The sequence below is a fragment of the Megascapheus bottae genome, chromosome 9, assembly GCF_031878675.1.
Source record: "Megascapheus bottae isolate mThoBot1 chromosome 9, mThoBot2.hap1, whole genome shotgun sequence".
NCBI lineage: Eukaryota > Metazoa > Chordata > Mammalia > Rodentia > Geomyidae > Megascapheus > Megascapheus bottae.
In genome coordinates this window covers 22276184-22291524 of record NC_143517.1, presented here as the reverse complement: position 1 = coordinate 22291524, position 15341 = coordinate 22276184, and the positions used below count along the sequence as shown (strand labels likewise).

At 40.6% G+C, this 15341-nt stretch overlaps 1 protein-coding gene across 2 annotated transcripts; it reads right to left on the bottom strand.

Moving 5' to 3' along the window:
* Positions 1–307: 307 nt before the first annotated feature.
* Positions 308–13689, bottom strand: Gdap1 (ganglioside induced differentiation associated protein 1). 2 transcript variants are annotated; one of them, XM_090338969.1, is made up of 6 exons: positions 13296–13689; positions 12544–12736; positions 8110–8283; positions 7063–7157; positions 6002–6116; positions 308–4226 (listed from the first exon to the last, which is right to left on the bottom strand). In XM_090338969.1, the coding sequence occupies exons 1-6, from the start codon at positions 13410–13412 to the stop codon at positions 3844–3846; spliced, it is 1077 nt and encodes a 358-aa protein (XP_090195095.1). In that variant the 5' UTR covers positions 13413–13689; the 3' UTR covers positions 308–3843. The 2 variants fall into 2 exon arrangements, with proteins under 2 accessions (XP_090195095.1, XP_090195096.1); XM_090338970.1 differs by lacking the exon at positions 13296–13689 and having other exon boundaries at positions 12689–12736.
* Positions 13690–15341: the final 1652 nt, after the last annotated feature.

Genomic DNA, 15341 nt, shown 5'->3' with positions numbered 1-15341 from the left:
GGGCATAAATCCTGGATCAATTTGAAAAGTTACAAAAGCAAAGAAAGTCTGAGGACATGACTTACAGGGTAGAATGCCTCCCCAGCAAGAGCAAGGCTATATTCAAACTCTAGTATGTGAAAGAAAGAAGAAAGAAAAGGAAAGAAGAGAGGGAGGAAAGAAGGAAGGGAGGGACAGAGAGAAATAAAGAGGGGGGAAGAAAGGAGAGGGGAGGGGAGGAACCATATAGGCTAGTCACTGGTGGCCCCCACCCATAATTCTGCTACTCAGGATACTGAGATCTGAGAATCAAACTTCAGGCCAGGCCAGGCCAGACAGAAAAGTCTTATCTTCAATTAATCATCAAAAAGCCAAAAGAGGAGGTGAGGTTCAAGAGTTAGAACACTAGCTTTGAGGGGAAAAGTCAAACAAGAGCCTTGTGCTCTTGTTGAGGACCTAGTAACATGTATCAAAATGCTTGCACAGACAATACTCCTGGTGTTTCTGTTCATGTTCTCACTTACTGGCTGCAGAAGACCTCCTTTCATGGCCAGGATCAATGTTATTCCCATTTAACCCTAAAACTGTACATACTTAAATGAGCTTAGTCAATAACTTAAATGCATCCTATAACTGCCTATCTTCACTTCCAAAGTTCTGTCTGCTTCGCCCTTCTTAATTACCATAAGATACTTTGATTTTAAATAAACAACATAAATAAATCTTTTTTTCTAAAAAAAAAAGTGACAAAGTGAGTACTCTGTCTTATGGTTCATTATTTATTTTCCAATGACTTTTATTGATCTTACAGGCAGAATAGCATCTTGATCTCCCTGTGATATTCAACAACACCAAAAATCCACAACTTGGTATCAACATCAGTAAATACTAAAAACTGAGCAGATGATTTATAATTACTAGGGATTCAAAGAGTATATGCACAGTGACAAGAAAATATAAAACATACATGGCCAGAATAGCTCATTTTAGTACCTCAAACCTCTTCTAACTTTGGAAAAATGAGTAATACATTGATAGTCACTAATAATTGTGAAAAAGAAAAGTATGTCAAAGAGGTTATTTTATCTAATGGTGTTGGTTCAACTCTTGATACCAAGGGTGCAATTACCACACAGAATGCATTAGTAATCAATATTACATTTCCCTCAAGCTTGTTCACACGTGGATAACCCTGATGCATTTGCCCTTGATGTAGAAGTCAAGGCCATTCATAGTTTTCTACACTTGAAACATTTCAGGCTTGCCAAACCTGACACCCAATCTCAGACTTATGGGTGAGGAGCGACATCTATTGGTCACTATATCCCTAGCATGACACACATTTTGAAGGAGCAATAAGTACAAGTTATCATTAACTAAGGAAGATTTTTAGGGAGCTTCACAGTTAAGGTTAACACAAGTCTATCTCCAATGAAACTGCACAAGAATAGCACAGATATTTCCCTCTGATTTCAGCAGTACGTATTGAAAGAAAAGCCAATCCATATCCTTTACATTGTCACAAGTAAATAGTCTTTGTTGATTTTTATTTAAAAACAAGTTTTGTGTCTTCATGTCTCTTCCATTCTTGTCTCTAAAGAGCAACATAAAGAATTGCAAACCATCATAAACTACCAAATGATCAATTCTGTGGCTCTTTGTGGAATTTATGGATGAGAAATATCCCAGCCAGGCTCAAATCAGACACTAGATTCAATGATAGATACACTGACGTCAAAATTAAGACATAGTAAAAAGCTGCAAGTAAATTCATTATTGTTTGACTCAGTTCTTGGGGTATTTTGGCATACTCACTCATCAAGATTTTCTAATACTAGATTATGAGATGGAATGGCAGAATCAAGATGTTATTACAGAATTGTTTTACCATTAAAAAACATACTTCCTTAGGTATAACTTTCCTATTAATAAATACATAAGTAAATATGTTGAGCTGTATGGAAATAAATGAAAACCTATTAACAGAAATATAGTATATTCAAGGGAGAACTCAAATAGTTTAATTCTTCTTAAAGGCAAAGTCAAAATTCAAACAAATAAACACCAGGAAACAGATGCTTAAAAGATCTGTGGTGAGGTCAAGGGGAAAGTGGTAGACAAAAGAATGGAAGAAGAATTTGGGGGATGGGGAATACAATCAAGAATTCAATGTGTAGCCTACAAAATTAAGAAAAGTGAAGGGAGGGTGGGTTGGAAGGTTTGGGTGAGAGTGTTGAAAAGGTGACATTCCAAATGCATTGTATTCATAAACTGCTTTGTTAAAATGCAACTCCTTTGCACAACTACTTAAAGATAATTTTTGAAAAACAGTCAGTAAATTATTTGGCTATGAGCACAGCCCATATATGAGTCAGGCCAGCTTAGGTTATATCCAGCATCTGAGCACACCACATCTATGTGAGCTACCCAGCAGGCCCTGGAACAGCTCTCAGTGCCTTGACAGCTAGCTCCAGAGAAACTGCCTCCCTTTTACCTCAAAGAGCTTTCCTGAGTACCAATCGTACATTGCAGCCCCATGCTTTTCCTGGGAAACACTGGGACTGTCTCCACCTGACAGATTGAGGCACTCCCAAACACCTGCACACGCATGGAGAGTGACAAATGGACATCATTAATTGTAAGTATGTCATCCACCACCAACCCCAAATTAATGGCTCAAGAGAAAGGCTACCTCATTCCTCATTTCTATTCCATTCCTAGGTTTTTGTAGATGATAAATAGACCCAAGGTCTGGACAACAATGTGTATATCAATGTACCAGCTTCCCCAAATAAAGGGTAAAAGCAAAATGTACACCACCCCAACCATATTCCATGCTACTAATCTAGAACATTTTTCCACATACCATTTTTGTGCATGAAGAGGGCTGCAGAAGCCAGTATCCCCAGATTAGACACAGCAGTCCACGAGAATAATAGCTCACAGGTGACATCAAACTGGGGACTGAGAGGCACCATCCTAATGTCACTTAAGATATACACATAAAGTCAGGTGCCAGTGGCTCACGCCTATAATCCTAGCTACTCAGGAGGCTGAGATCTGAGGAACAAGATTTAAAGCCAGCCCGGGCAGAAAAGATGATTGGGAGGGAGTGGGAGGAGGGAAAGTGAGAGAAAAACATGAGAAGGGGTATCAATGTTCAAGAAGTAATATACCCACTACCTGATGAATGTAACTGTAACCCCTCTAAACATTACCCCGACAATAAAGCACAATAAAATCATAAATGCCAGACAGACATGTTCCAATGGGTATTTCATGCACAAGTATAGAATCATTTAATCTTATTAAATCAGTGATTGAGATTCACAAGTGCTCAAGGTCAAATACAATGCTATGTGTGTAAAGCCTGCCCTCAGTAACTCCACTCTACTAGAAGTGGTAAGATGAAGCAATACTATGCCCTGTTGCTACCCAAACCCCTCAAAGATGACTTCTGGGCTTCCAGAGAAATCACTAGCATGTCTCATCACTCCTGACAGGCCCAGATGAGGAGCTCTAGGCAGATCACCATTGCCTGATCATAACGAGTCTCTGTCAAAAACATAACCCAGAACTTAACCAACATTTGGATTAGAGGTCTATTTTCTACCTATCAGTACTGACAAATCTTGAGTTTACTCATGTTTTCAGGATGGATTTGTTCAGGCTCCTAAAGTCATCTGACCAGCCCACAAAACCATTTCATAATCTCCTCTTCTCACACTTAAACTACCCAAAGAGTCATGTAAATATGCTTTCTACTTATTGCCCAGAATCATTCTTCACTGGGTCTGGAAGAGTGAACAAGGAAGGGTGTAGCTGGATGGTTGGGTGAGTTGCCACCATCAAATGTTAACAAGCCTAGAAATAATGTGGTCTGGGTCTAAGTGCTAAAATCATGCTGCTGAGTCTCTTTCTGAAAAGCACAAAAGCAAAATATCCCACTCCTGCAAGCAAACCAACCACAAGGGTGGTGCCAAGAACTTTGGGGGCCCTTTTCTTGGCCACCCGGAATGCTGTTGGCAGCACTGCTGAGATTAATATATTGTTGACATGTCCTAGAACCTTGTTAAATGTTTTTCTCTTCAAGACACGCTCATAATAGGTTTCCAGGTTGGGTCGTTTCCCATTTCCCCAGTTCCTCCGTGCAAAGCCCAGAAACTTCAGTCGATGCAGCGTGACAGCAAGCGAGACATCTGCCAGTGTGAACGATTCTCCGCAGAGCCAGGGCTGTTGGCCCTCTTCTGGTCAGAGAAAAGGACACCGAGAATTAGGGACAAGGACTACAAAGACAAACTCCAACTGGAATCTGTAGTTTCAGACAAAAGAGTAAGTGCAAGGGAGCAAAAGATGACATGCATGCTGTCTTAACACTGACACATTCACTGAGTAATTTTATGCTCTAAAAAAAAAAAGTCCATGACACTGTTTTAAAAAAAAAGAAAGAAATGTACAGTACTCATTACCTGATCTATGTAATCACTCTGTCCATCACCCTTACAATAAAAATAAATAAAGTATTAAAATAAAAATTCAGGGCTAGGTACTACTGGTTTATGCCTGTAATCCCAGCTATTCAAGATGCTGAGATATAATGATCACTGTTCAAAGTCAGCCCAGGCAAGTTTGTGAGATTCAATGAACCAGAAAAAAAAAAAAAAAAAAAACAGAAAGTGGAGCTGTGGCTCATCTGGTAAAGCACCACAGCAGAAAAAGCTAAGAGACAGTGACAAAGTTCTGACTTCAAGCTCCAATAATAACCACACACACACACACACACAGTCCAAACAAATCTGTCCCAGTGCCGGGAGTTTGGCCTAGTGGTAGAATGCTTGCCTAGCATGCATGAAAACCCAGATTTGATTCCTCCATACCACATTCATAGAAAAGAAAGCCTGAAGTGGTGCTGAGGCTCAAGTGGTAGAGCTCTACCCTTGAGAAAGTCCAAGGACAATGCTCAGGCTCTGAGCTCAAGCCCAGGATTGGCAAAAAAAAAAAAAATCTGTCCCAAACCAAGGAATACTTGGCACACTTCTCAAATACACAAGCCTCCACATGAAATCAAAATCACTAGGCCTCAAGTCCTTTCTATCATTTTGTGAAGGGGTCAGATATTGAAAGTCTCTTGTAGGCAGAGGAGTTAACAGATCAGCAAGTAGCATCTCATGTAAATAAGAGATATGCCTTACACAAACACATGAAGTTAAGCCTGAAATTCCCCTTGGTTGCTATTTCACAGTTACAGTAAGCCCTCCTCCATCTCCACAGGTCCTGCATCCATGGACCAAAAATATTAGAGGGGAAAGAAGCAATTTCTACAGAACATATAAAGACTATTTCTTGTCAATACAGTGAAACTACCATTGCATAGCGCCTACTTTACATGTATTTGGGTTACATGCAAATACTGTGCACCATTGGCATAAAGGACTTGAGCGTTCATGGCTGCTGGTATCCTCGCAGGCTCCAGAAACCCATGGCTCATGGAGACTGAGGGGTGATATACCTACTTAAAGCAGAAAGAAGTTTCTACTCAGGAATAAGTGTCAGGTAACATGATCTTCAGCTCTGTTATGAGAGAACAAATGGTCCTGGCTTCATCCTCAAGGCTACAGGGACAATATATGAATGCTCGCAGCCAACCTATATCACACATACTGGCCACCATTTTACATTTTTAGCTTGTCTTCCTAAAGAAAACTAAGGAAGGCAGCCAAGCAAATACTCAGGTTATATAGGCAAACTACTATAATTACAAGTTTCTGAGACAGGTAAGACAGGTGCAGCTAAAAAAAAAATCACCAGTCATATTTCACAGAGATGCAAACGGAATTATAAATAGACATCTGAGTTTTTCTGAATGGCCATCATAATTGAAACTGTCTGTGAATGGAAACAACAGTAAAAAGAAAAACAAAAAAAAAAGCAGATATTACAGAACGTGTTTGGTGAGATCTAAGAATGTTCTCCAGCACACTCCTGGTGTTGAAATCAGCAAAGATTAGGAATGAGAACCTACCTGGGGTTTCCTCATTTCTTCTTTGCAGCTCAGTTTCAACCTGATCCAAGACCTTCTCCAACTCATCTAGAATTTTCTTCAAATATTTGACATTGTCATGATCCAGTAGTTTTGACTAATTAACCACAACCAAAAAAGAAGAACAAAGAAACAGAAAAAGCTAAATAAGTATTCATCCCTATTGTAAAAATCTACTTAGCACAAAACAGATATAAATTCTTCTGGAATAAGAGCGTCTTTATTAGAGAAAGTTGAAACAAACAGAATAACTTTGTAAACTCACAGCAAGATCAAGGGGAAATAGCCAGGTGTGAAAATATCCCAGGAGCAGACCTACGGCTCCCCAGCAACTCCCAGAAAAGCAAATGTCCAGGAAGGGCAAAGAACGTGAGGGATATAAAACAACTCCACTTATGCAAAGCATTGGAGTAGCCAAAGTGAGTAAATCATTCATGAGTTAGTTACAAAACAGAAATGGAAGGAAGAGAGTAAAGAGTAAGGAAAATGGGTGTATGCAGGCATTTCTTTTGAGGTGTTCATTTAGCTAAGAAGGAGAAAAAGGAAATGGAAAGGGGGGTGGAGTGTTTCTGCTAGCTCTCCTGTGATACAGGAGAAGCTCTTGTTTTTTTTTTTTTTTTTCCTCCACAGCAGAATACACAACAACAACAACAAAGGCCAAAGCCAAACTATAACCATTGCTCCTGATTAGAAAGATCAAGTCAGGATAATGCACAAGGGACACAAGGCCAAATGAAGCTTAACAATGAGAGACTGGCTAATATGACAGATTCTTCAAATATTTCCTTAATTTCCTCTTGCATTTTATAACTTTCCATGGCAACTATCACACTCTATATCTATTTCTCAGGCAATCATCACTAAGTTTGGCTACCGAATGTAATAAGGGAAATTCTTTCTAAAAGCAGAGTATCCTAAGCCAAAGGTAATGTGCACTGGTGAACTGCAACTTTACTAGAAGATCTCCTATAAACACGTTCTCGTTTTACAGAAAGTACATTTCATAACATTGGATGTCAGTTGAGGTCAACCTGGTCACTTACTTTAAGCCGTTTCTGCTTGGCAATGTATGCCTCTTGTAAATCGGGGTTTTCTTCAGCAAGTTTCTTCAGTTCAGACTCTGTGTTACCAATTTGGCCTGATAATAAAATCATAATTGAAATGGAATAGCGTTCCATCTCTTTTTTATTTTTACTTTTTTTCATTGCTAGTTGTATGAAGGCATTGCCATGTAACAGAACAGTTTATGAATACAATGCATCTTGACCAGCTGCATCTTGATCAATGCATCTGGAGATGGTGTTTCCTATCAAACATGCCACAGTCTGTCCACTGTCACCTTCTCCAGACTTCACAGCCCAGCAAACCTGCATTACAGAATCTCCTCCTTCTGCTCCATGTCTCAGGGACTGATCCTAACGTCAAAAGCTGATGTCTCCACTCAATCACAATAAATCTCTGTCACTAATGCAAAGGTGATAGCTAGATGTCCTCTCCTCCAGCTCCCTCATACAAGGAAATAACAAGGACCAGAAATGTGAATCCAATTGTCCATAATCCCAGGAAGACCCTCATTTTTCCCTGTACACCTATTTATGAGAACAGATGTTCTATGTGTGTGTGCCAGTCCCGGGGCTTGAAGTCAGGGCCTGAGCACTGTCCTTGGGCTTTCTCAAGGCTAGAGCTCTACCACCTGAGTCATAGAACCACTTTCAGCTTTGGTATGTGGTTCCAAAGAATTGAACCTGGGTCTTCATGCATGCTAGGCAAGCATTCTACCACTAGGCCAAACTCCAGGCCCCCAGATCATGTTTTCTATCACAGAACACCTTTCTCATTTTCTCCATACTTAGTCTTCCACCGGGAGAGCAATTAAATCAGGTCCTATAAACAATAAATGTCCTACTGAATGACTGAAGCACAGATTAACCTGACTGCTTCCTAGATCTATCCACAATACATATGTCCATAGACACACAACTCCACAACTCCATTCCCAGTCTTCTCTCAGTGATCATGAAGCATGCTAGTTCTCAAGAATGAATTGAATGATTTCAGATAGAACTGAAATCCCTAATGTTTTTACATACTGCGAATCCTTGTTGTTGCATAAGCTGGAATCATGGAGTCCACAGTCAGCTCAGGATGTAAAATGCAGCCGTGTGTATAGGCATCCATTGGCAAGGAGTCAAGAAGCTCTCGGTAATGCTGCACTCGTGGGTAATACATGCTTTCTTTATCAGGCATTAACCTGGGTGTTCTTTCTATGAATGTGAAAACAAACATTGGAGGAAAAGGTTACAAATGAGATGTTAGCATGCCAAAGGAAAAAACCCTAAGCACTCACTGTTAATATTTCTACATTCTACCAGGTGTATCTAAAATACACCAGTTTCCTCAACCTAGACATTCTCCACCGTTCAGAATGGCTCCAAATCACCAGACTAGATCCCAAACCATGATCCCACTGATAGCTTCTCATTTCCCTTAGAAACTTCTGTTCAACACTCAAGGACCAGTTCTTTATCCTACTTCCTCTTTGTGCATGCCCTGACCTCCTCCAACTGCCAGCACCCGATGGCTCAGGTGTGCCTTCTCCTGTATGTGACAATATGCTGTAACCCACACTGCTATCACCCTGATTACCCTGAAAACAGCTACATCTTTGTTTCCTAGGCCATTGTTCTTTGTTCTGAATAAAGTGAATACTTATTATGGGGAGAGAATCAGGGATGAGTCTTTTCTATCTGCCTCCCAAGACTAAGAATGACTTCACTCGCCTCATACAAAAGGAAAATCTATACAGAACATGGAAGACCTCTGCTCAAATACCACAGTTGCATTTTCTCTAGGGACGTCTTCAGGAAATAAGTTCTACCTAAGCAACTCATTTACTAGATAAAATCATGATGGTAATTCCTCATGGATAAGGGGCCCTACATTGTACTTTGTTTAATACAATGTTTGACATATAATCAGTATTTAATAGTTCAGAATTAATCTCCAAATTTCCAGTTACAGAATACATGAGCTGGAGATGCTCGGTAGTAGTTAATGACACGTGGCACTATGGATGCTACAAGTTCTCCCAAGATCCCACAGCTAATTAGAAGCAGCACCAGAACTAAGTCAGCTGATTCCTCATGCAATGTTCTGTTTTCCTGCACCATGAAAACATCTTCAAGGATGCACACTTCAGAAACTGACCAAAAGAATAAAAATGAAAGGTAAGATGCACAGGTTGAGGTTATAATGTCTCCAGATCATTTCCCACTTTGGCTCTGAACCCATTCCTACAAGTGTCAACCAGCTTAGTCCAAAAACATGAACAGCCTTAACTGTATTCAAGTATTCCCTAGCTGAAGTGATTTATACAATTTAGGATCCTTTGAGGCATCCCAGACTCATTCATAAACATTGACAGAGAGTCCAATGCCATCAGCAGAGCATTTATGCAAGATCATCTCAGGCCAGACCAAGAAAAACAAGATTTTTAAGCTAGCAAGCTATTCTGACTCTCAAAGAAACAAGAAAATGAATGGACTCCTCAAACTAGTAGGCAAGTGTCTCCTTCTCTGCCAGAGAGGCCAGGGATGAACTGTCAGAACAAGCATCAGCTACCCTGCTCCTCTGTCAAGCACATTTCACTTCTGACCCACCTGAAATCAAAACAGGTCAATCCCAGCCTCTTTTCATCACAGGGTTTAATCAGCAACTCACACAGACTTTGCAGGGACTCAACACTACCACCAAGACTCCAAACAAGCCATGGTAATCCTTTCCATGCGAACAACAGACCTGAAACCCTAAATTCTTACCCTTGTGTGTGCCACTGACTTCCTCTCAAAATATTAATCTCCTTAAAAGCATAAAACAAGATTGCAAAGGAACTTATATTAAAATAATCATCGAAGTAAGTTTAAATTAGAAAATACAGATGTGAGCCACCTCACCCACCTTTCACTTTACATTTCTAATGCCAGTCCTGGGTCTTGAACTCAGGACCTTGGTGCTGTCCCTTGAGCTTTTTGCTCAAAGATAGCACCCTAGCACTCGAGACAGTTCCATGCCCAGCTATTATGGTGATTGATTGTAGATGAGTCTCATGGCCTTCCCTGCCCCGGCTAACTTCTAACCTCAAGGGTCAGGTCTCAGCCCCCTGAATAGCTAGAATAACAAGCATGAGCATACAGGACCCAGCTACCCATAGGTTCTTAAGGATAAAATGTAACTCTCAGCTGGCCGCTGCTGGCTCACATCTGCAATTCTAGCTACTCAAGAGCCTGAGACCTGAGGGTCATAGTTCAAAGTCAGCCCAGGCACGAAAACCATAACACTCTTCAATTAACCACCAGAAAACTAGAAGTGGTGCTGTGGCTCAAATGGTAGAGCACTAGCCTGCACTGAAGAGCTCAGGGTCAGCACCCAGGCCCACAACCCACCCTCCCCGCCAAAAATTAAATCTTTGGATTATAATTCTGGTACTACTTATCACTGTTGCTCTGAGGCACTGTGATACTCTGAGGCAAACTTCATCTTGACCTGTATACTTGACTGGCATTGATTCATATGACTTGTTCTCTAGCCAACTTCATATCTACCATAAATTATAGGTCCATTACTCTTAATTTTTTTAATTCCTTTACAACTGGATAATTACTTCCTTGGGGAAAAAAAAGTCAAGTAAGCTCTGGTTGGTCCTGTTTTATCTCTACAACAAATAAAACTAAATCACCTAATCCAAAGACCAATAGAAAAATTACCTCTGGTAATTACTGAAGGTATTCAACAGGTAGTGGCTATAGACTAAAACCTAGGATTCTTGATTGCTTTTTAAAATTATAATAACAATTTCCTATTTCTATATTGCCATTCTATCACTTAGCCACAATGCCTTGTCCTCTAATTCAACCAACAGTCATTTTTAAAACTATTTTTAGTTCAGCTGTTTAAATATGACTTATTTTAAAAAAACTGAATGTATTTTAGAGAAAGGCTAAGAAAATCTAATAACCAGTAGCATTACACATTACAAAACAATACTTCATAGCACTGAATTTTTAAAAAAAATGCAAAACAGGGTAAGGAGAAAAGGAGACGGTAAAAGAGAAATAGAAGAGTAGCAAACAGAATTCACTCAAGCAATGAACCTGATGACTTAAATATGATATTGACTTTGAATATAATTCTTTTACAGTGACTTTGCTATTCATATTATTAAAATCACTTATCCCAACACGTATAATTATTAACAAACCTATCCATTTCCAAAAGTTCAAGATTGAGAAAGATTATCTTGAGTCAATAAGCTGCCATTTTCAGTCCAGTGCTCAGCATGTAAACACATAAAGGAAAACAAGCAGTGATGAAGGCTAATTTCATTTGCCATTTGGTTTGGACCAAGGCCACCTTTAACTAAAATTCTCAATCAACATCTAGACTCCTAGGGCACTAGCACCTAGAGTAAGAAGAGTGGCATCTTCCCACTGATAATAGAGGATGCTAATCTACTTCCTTCCTTTGCTTTCTAGGAGCTGCAGATATTTTTTTTAACCAGTGATTTCCTTCCTTGGCTTCCTCCCCTTTGGGGTTATGTTCTGGTTTCAACCTTCCCAACTGAATATTAGGATATAGTGACAGAAGAAAAATAAATGGATCTCATATGGCCTCCTTTTTGTAAAAGGACTCAGGTGAAAGCCAGAAGGCTCATATGCCAGGGATGAGCTGTGTAAATTTGACCAAATCACCTGAACTCCAGTTCACCTGAAAGTGCCGTCATAGATAGCAGCTGGTATGGTGTGAAGGTTTTGGAGACAGAAGATACTACCATCAAATGATCAGATTACCTTGGACAACCCTCTATTTTTCTTTCTTCATTTATGGAACAAGAATACTTTGTCTACCATACCTGTTTAAAATGAGTTCTTTTGAAGCCTGACTAGAACTGAAATTATAAAATTCCTGACATATAAGCTACTGACAAAGATTAAGCCCTATAATTTTGTAGAAAAGTCTAAAAATCCAAACTATATAGAACTAGGACAAATAGTCACAATATAGTAACACTCCATGTTCCCCTATCTAAGATTTAGTTCTTTTTTTTTTTTTGGTCACTGTTTTTAAGATGAAACGTTTCATTTTGACATACATTTAGAATCAATATTATGAAGTTAAGAACTTGTAAATCATCACTACACAAAACACACACACACGAAGAATTTTTGCAAGTGAACTGAGGCTAATTTCAACATTAACACTTGCACTTTACATAAGATTCTTTGAAACAAAATTGCAATTCCTCGTGTGAATTTTATGTTATTGACTTGTCCCTGTGTGCTTATGGAAATGGAAAAGGTTTTTCAAAGCATTAAAGTCATCATCTCAAAACCATCAAAAGAGAGGGAGCGAGAAAGGGGGGGGGGGTGCACTGAGGGACATATGAGACACAGGAGAGAGAAAAGGAGAGGGAAGGAATATTTATGCTGAAAGTAAATCCAATAAATGACAAATAGCCTTAACATTACCATCCAGGAAAGTCTGTTCAAGATAATCAATGATCTGAGTGGCCTCACAAATTATGTTTTCCCCGTGGATAAGGACAGGCACTTCTCCAGTTGAGTTCAAACGCATAAACCAAGGCTCATTGTGCTCACTCAGTGGCAGACTTACATCATGTTCCTCGCACTTCAATGCCTTTTCAGCAATTACCAAGCGAACCTGGGAGAAGAGTCACACGGGTTACTCAGCACCGGCAGGCCTGCATCTAAATGCAGTTAGCAGTAGTAATGTTTTGGACATTCTTTTTAATGCATATATTCTAATATCTTCTTTGAGGGAAGGGACGAGGAGATGATTTGGGCTGCGTTCCTGACAAGCTCACCCTCTCCATCGTCTTTGTGTCTGAGACCTAATAATGAATACAAGAAGCCTGATGGACAGGGAGACTGGGCCCCCTGGGAGAGAACGCAAGTGAACAAAAGAAACCTAGATCATGTCTTCCCACGAAGGTGCTCGAACCTCCAGGTGTCTGGTGGGCGAGGCATCTAGGCCAATGCTGTGTATGTTTTTGCGGGGAGGGGGTCGCAATTCATAAGCGGCAGTGGCAGAGGGGTTACAGCCCTGAGCTTTTCTACTGGCCATCAGGTGGCATGCCTGGCCCTGGAGGGGGGGGGGGTCCAGCGAAGACTCCTGGGAGCTGTCTTGGTGCTGAAATCCGACCCCCCCAGTCTCCTCCCAACCCCCACACCCTCACCCCCAGGCCGAGGCCTGCCTTTACCTTTTGAGAGCTGAAGGAATGCGTCCAGTGATATAGAATGAGCTTAACCTCGCCTTCCGATTTGCCTTCCGCCATCAAGGGCGTGCCGGCCCCAGGCTCGTCCTGCTGGCGCGCCATGTCGGGATGCTGGGGTCTCACCTGCGCGCCCTGCGCGCCCTGCGCGTCCCTCCCGGCTCAGCGTGCACCGCCGGCGTCCCGGGGCTGCGCCCCCACGCCGCCCGCCCGCGGCGGGGAGAGACGGCACCGGCGGGCAACGGGCCTCTGGGAAGTGTAGTTCCACGGGGCGATAGAGCTGCGGGGCTGGTTGCAAAGTTGGGAAGTGGGGGGCTGGGAGCTCCAGGATCCCCAGAGCGTTAAAGTCACTTGAGAGCTGCCACTGTGAGGATGGAGGGGGGAAAAATCTTAAAAAAAAAAAAAAAAAAAAAAAGTGGTTATTATGATGGGGAAAGGTGATCACAGCAAACTACCCTCAACTGTGGAAGTTACTTGGGACTAAAAGAAACAATTTCCTATGACCCTTAGAGCCCTTCCTTTGGCAAAAGAAAAGAGGAAAAGAGAAGTCGGTGGACAGATCAGTCGGGTAAGGACCAATAAGGAGTCACCCCCCCAAAAAAATAGATCTAATAAATAACCAATAAACAGCGGCCATGTAAAATGGCCTAGTTGTTTAACATCAAAATTGTACAGTAGAAGTATCTAGGTTCTGTCCTGAGTTTTTCATTCTTCTCTACTTTTGAAATAGAAATAATTTTATTGATTTGTAAGGCATAAGGTTTTTGTTTTATTCCTGTACTAGGGTTTGAACTCAGGGCCTAGAAACTATCTCTTAGCTTGTTTGTTCAAGGCTGGCAGCTCAACCATTTGAGCCACAGCTCCACTTGATTTTTGCTCATTAATTGGAGCCAAGAGTCTCACAGTGTTTTCCTACCCAGGCTGGCTTCGAACCACGATGTTCAGATCTCAACCTCCTGAATAGCTAGGATTTCGGGAGTGAGCCATCAGCACCGGCTCTCACAAGGTTTTTGTAAGAACTGATTACACAAATAAAATATAAAACATTAAAAACAGCTATCTTATTGCAGCAGTCAATGTCAATAACAAGCTCACAGGCTGTATAAACAGTCTATAACCATGGTCAGGATCATAATTTAATACCAAATCTAGTTGTTATTATATATACCTCTGAAAATTTGACATCAAAGCAAACATAAAATTTCTTTAAGTATATATATATATATATATATATATATATAAACATCAGGCAAATGCTTTTATAATTTATTCAGCAAATAGCTTAATATCTATGATCAGGGCTGGGAGTTTGGCCTGTTGGTAGAGTGCTTGCTTAGCATGCACGAAGATCCAGGTTTGATTCCTCAGTACCACATACATAGAAAAAGCCAGAAGTGGTTCTGTGGCTCAAGTGGTAGAGCTCTAGCCTTGAGAAAGCCCAAGGACAGTGCTCAGGCCCTAAGGCCAAGCCCAGGACTGGCAAAACAAAGAGATAGATAGATAGATAGATAGATAGATAGATAGATAGATAGATAGATAGATAGATAGATATTCCAGATAGTTTGGTGCATCCTGGGAATACAAAAATATTCAGGGCACTGAAGCTGTAAGTACTATGGCAGAAAGAGGTAACAGAGTAAATAATCAGTTGCATATAACAGAATTATCTTAGAGCCAACATAAAAAACCCTGAGAAAGGAAGGAATGATAAGCAGTCTAAGGAGGAAGAGTCCCTAGACAAAAAATCTTATGAGGTTCCTATTCCTACATTTATAGCATTCTATTTGTTGCTCATATGATTCTTTTACATTTTCTAAGGGTTATAGATGGACAGTGGTGGCTCATACTTGTAATCCTAGCTACTAAGAGGGCTGAGATCTAAGTTCAAAGCCAGCCAGGGCAAGAAATTCCATGAAACTAATCTGCTAGAAGCAGCAGTGTAACTCAGATGTCAACCTTGGTTGAAAAGCTAAGGGACAGTTCAAGCCCCCATACTGGAAAAAAAGATCAAATGATCATTAATTCTGATAGTAC

Excerpts from the sequence above, each read along its gene's own strand:
- Gdap1 (XM_090338969.1), bottom strand. The coding sequence starts at position 13,412 with ATGGCGCGCCAGCAGGACGAGCCTGGGGCCGGCACGCCCTTGATGGCG. Across the intron at positions 8,284-12,543 it reads TGAACAGACTTTCCTGGATG|AAAGAACACCCAGGTTAATG; the intron begins GTAATGTTAAGG and ends TCACATTCATAG. Across the intron at positions 4,227-6,001 it reads AAGAAATGAGGAAACCCCAG|AAGAGGGCCAACAGCCCTGG; the intron begins GTAGGTTCTCAT and ends TTCTCTGACCAG.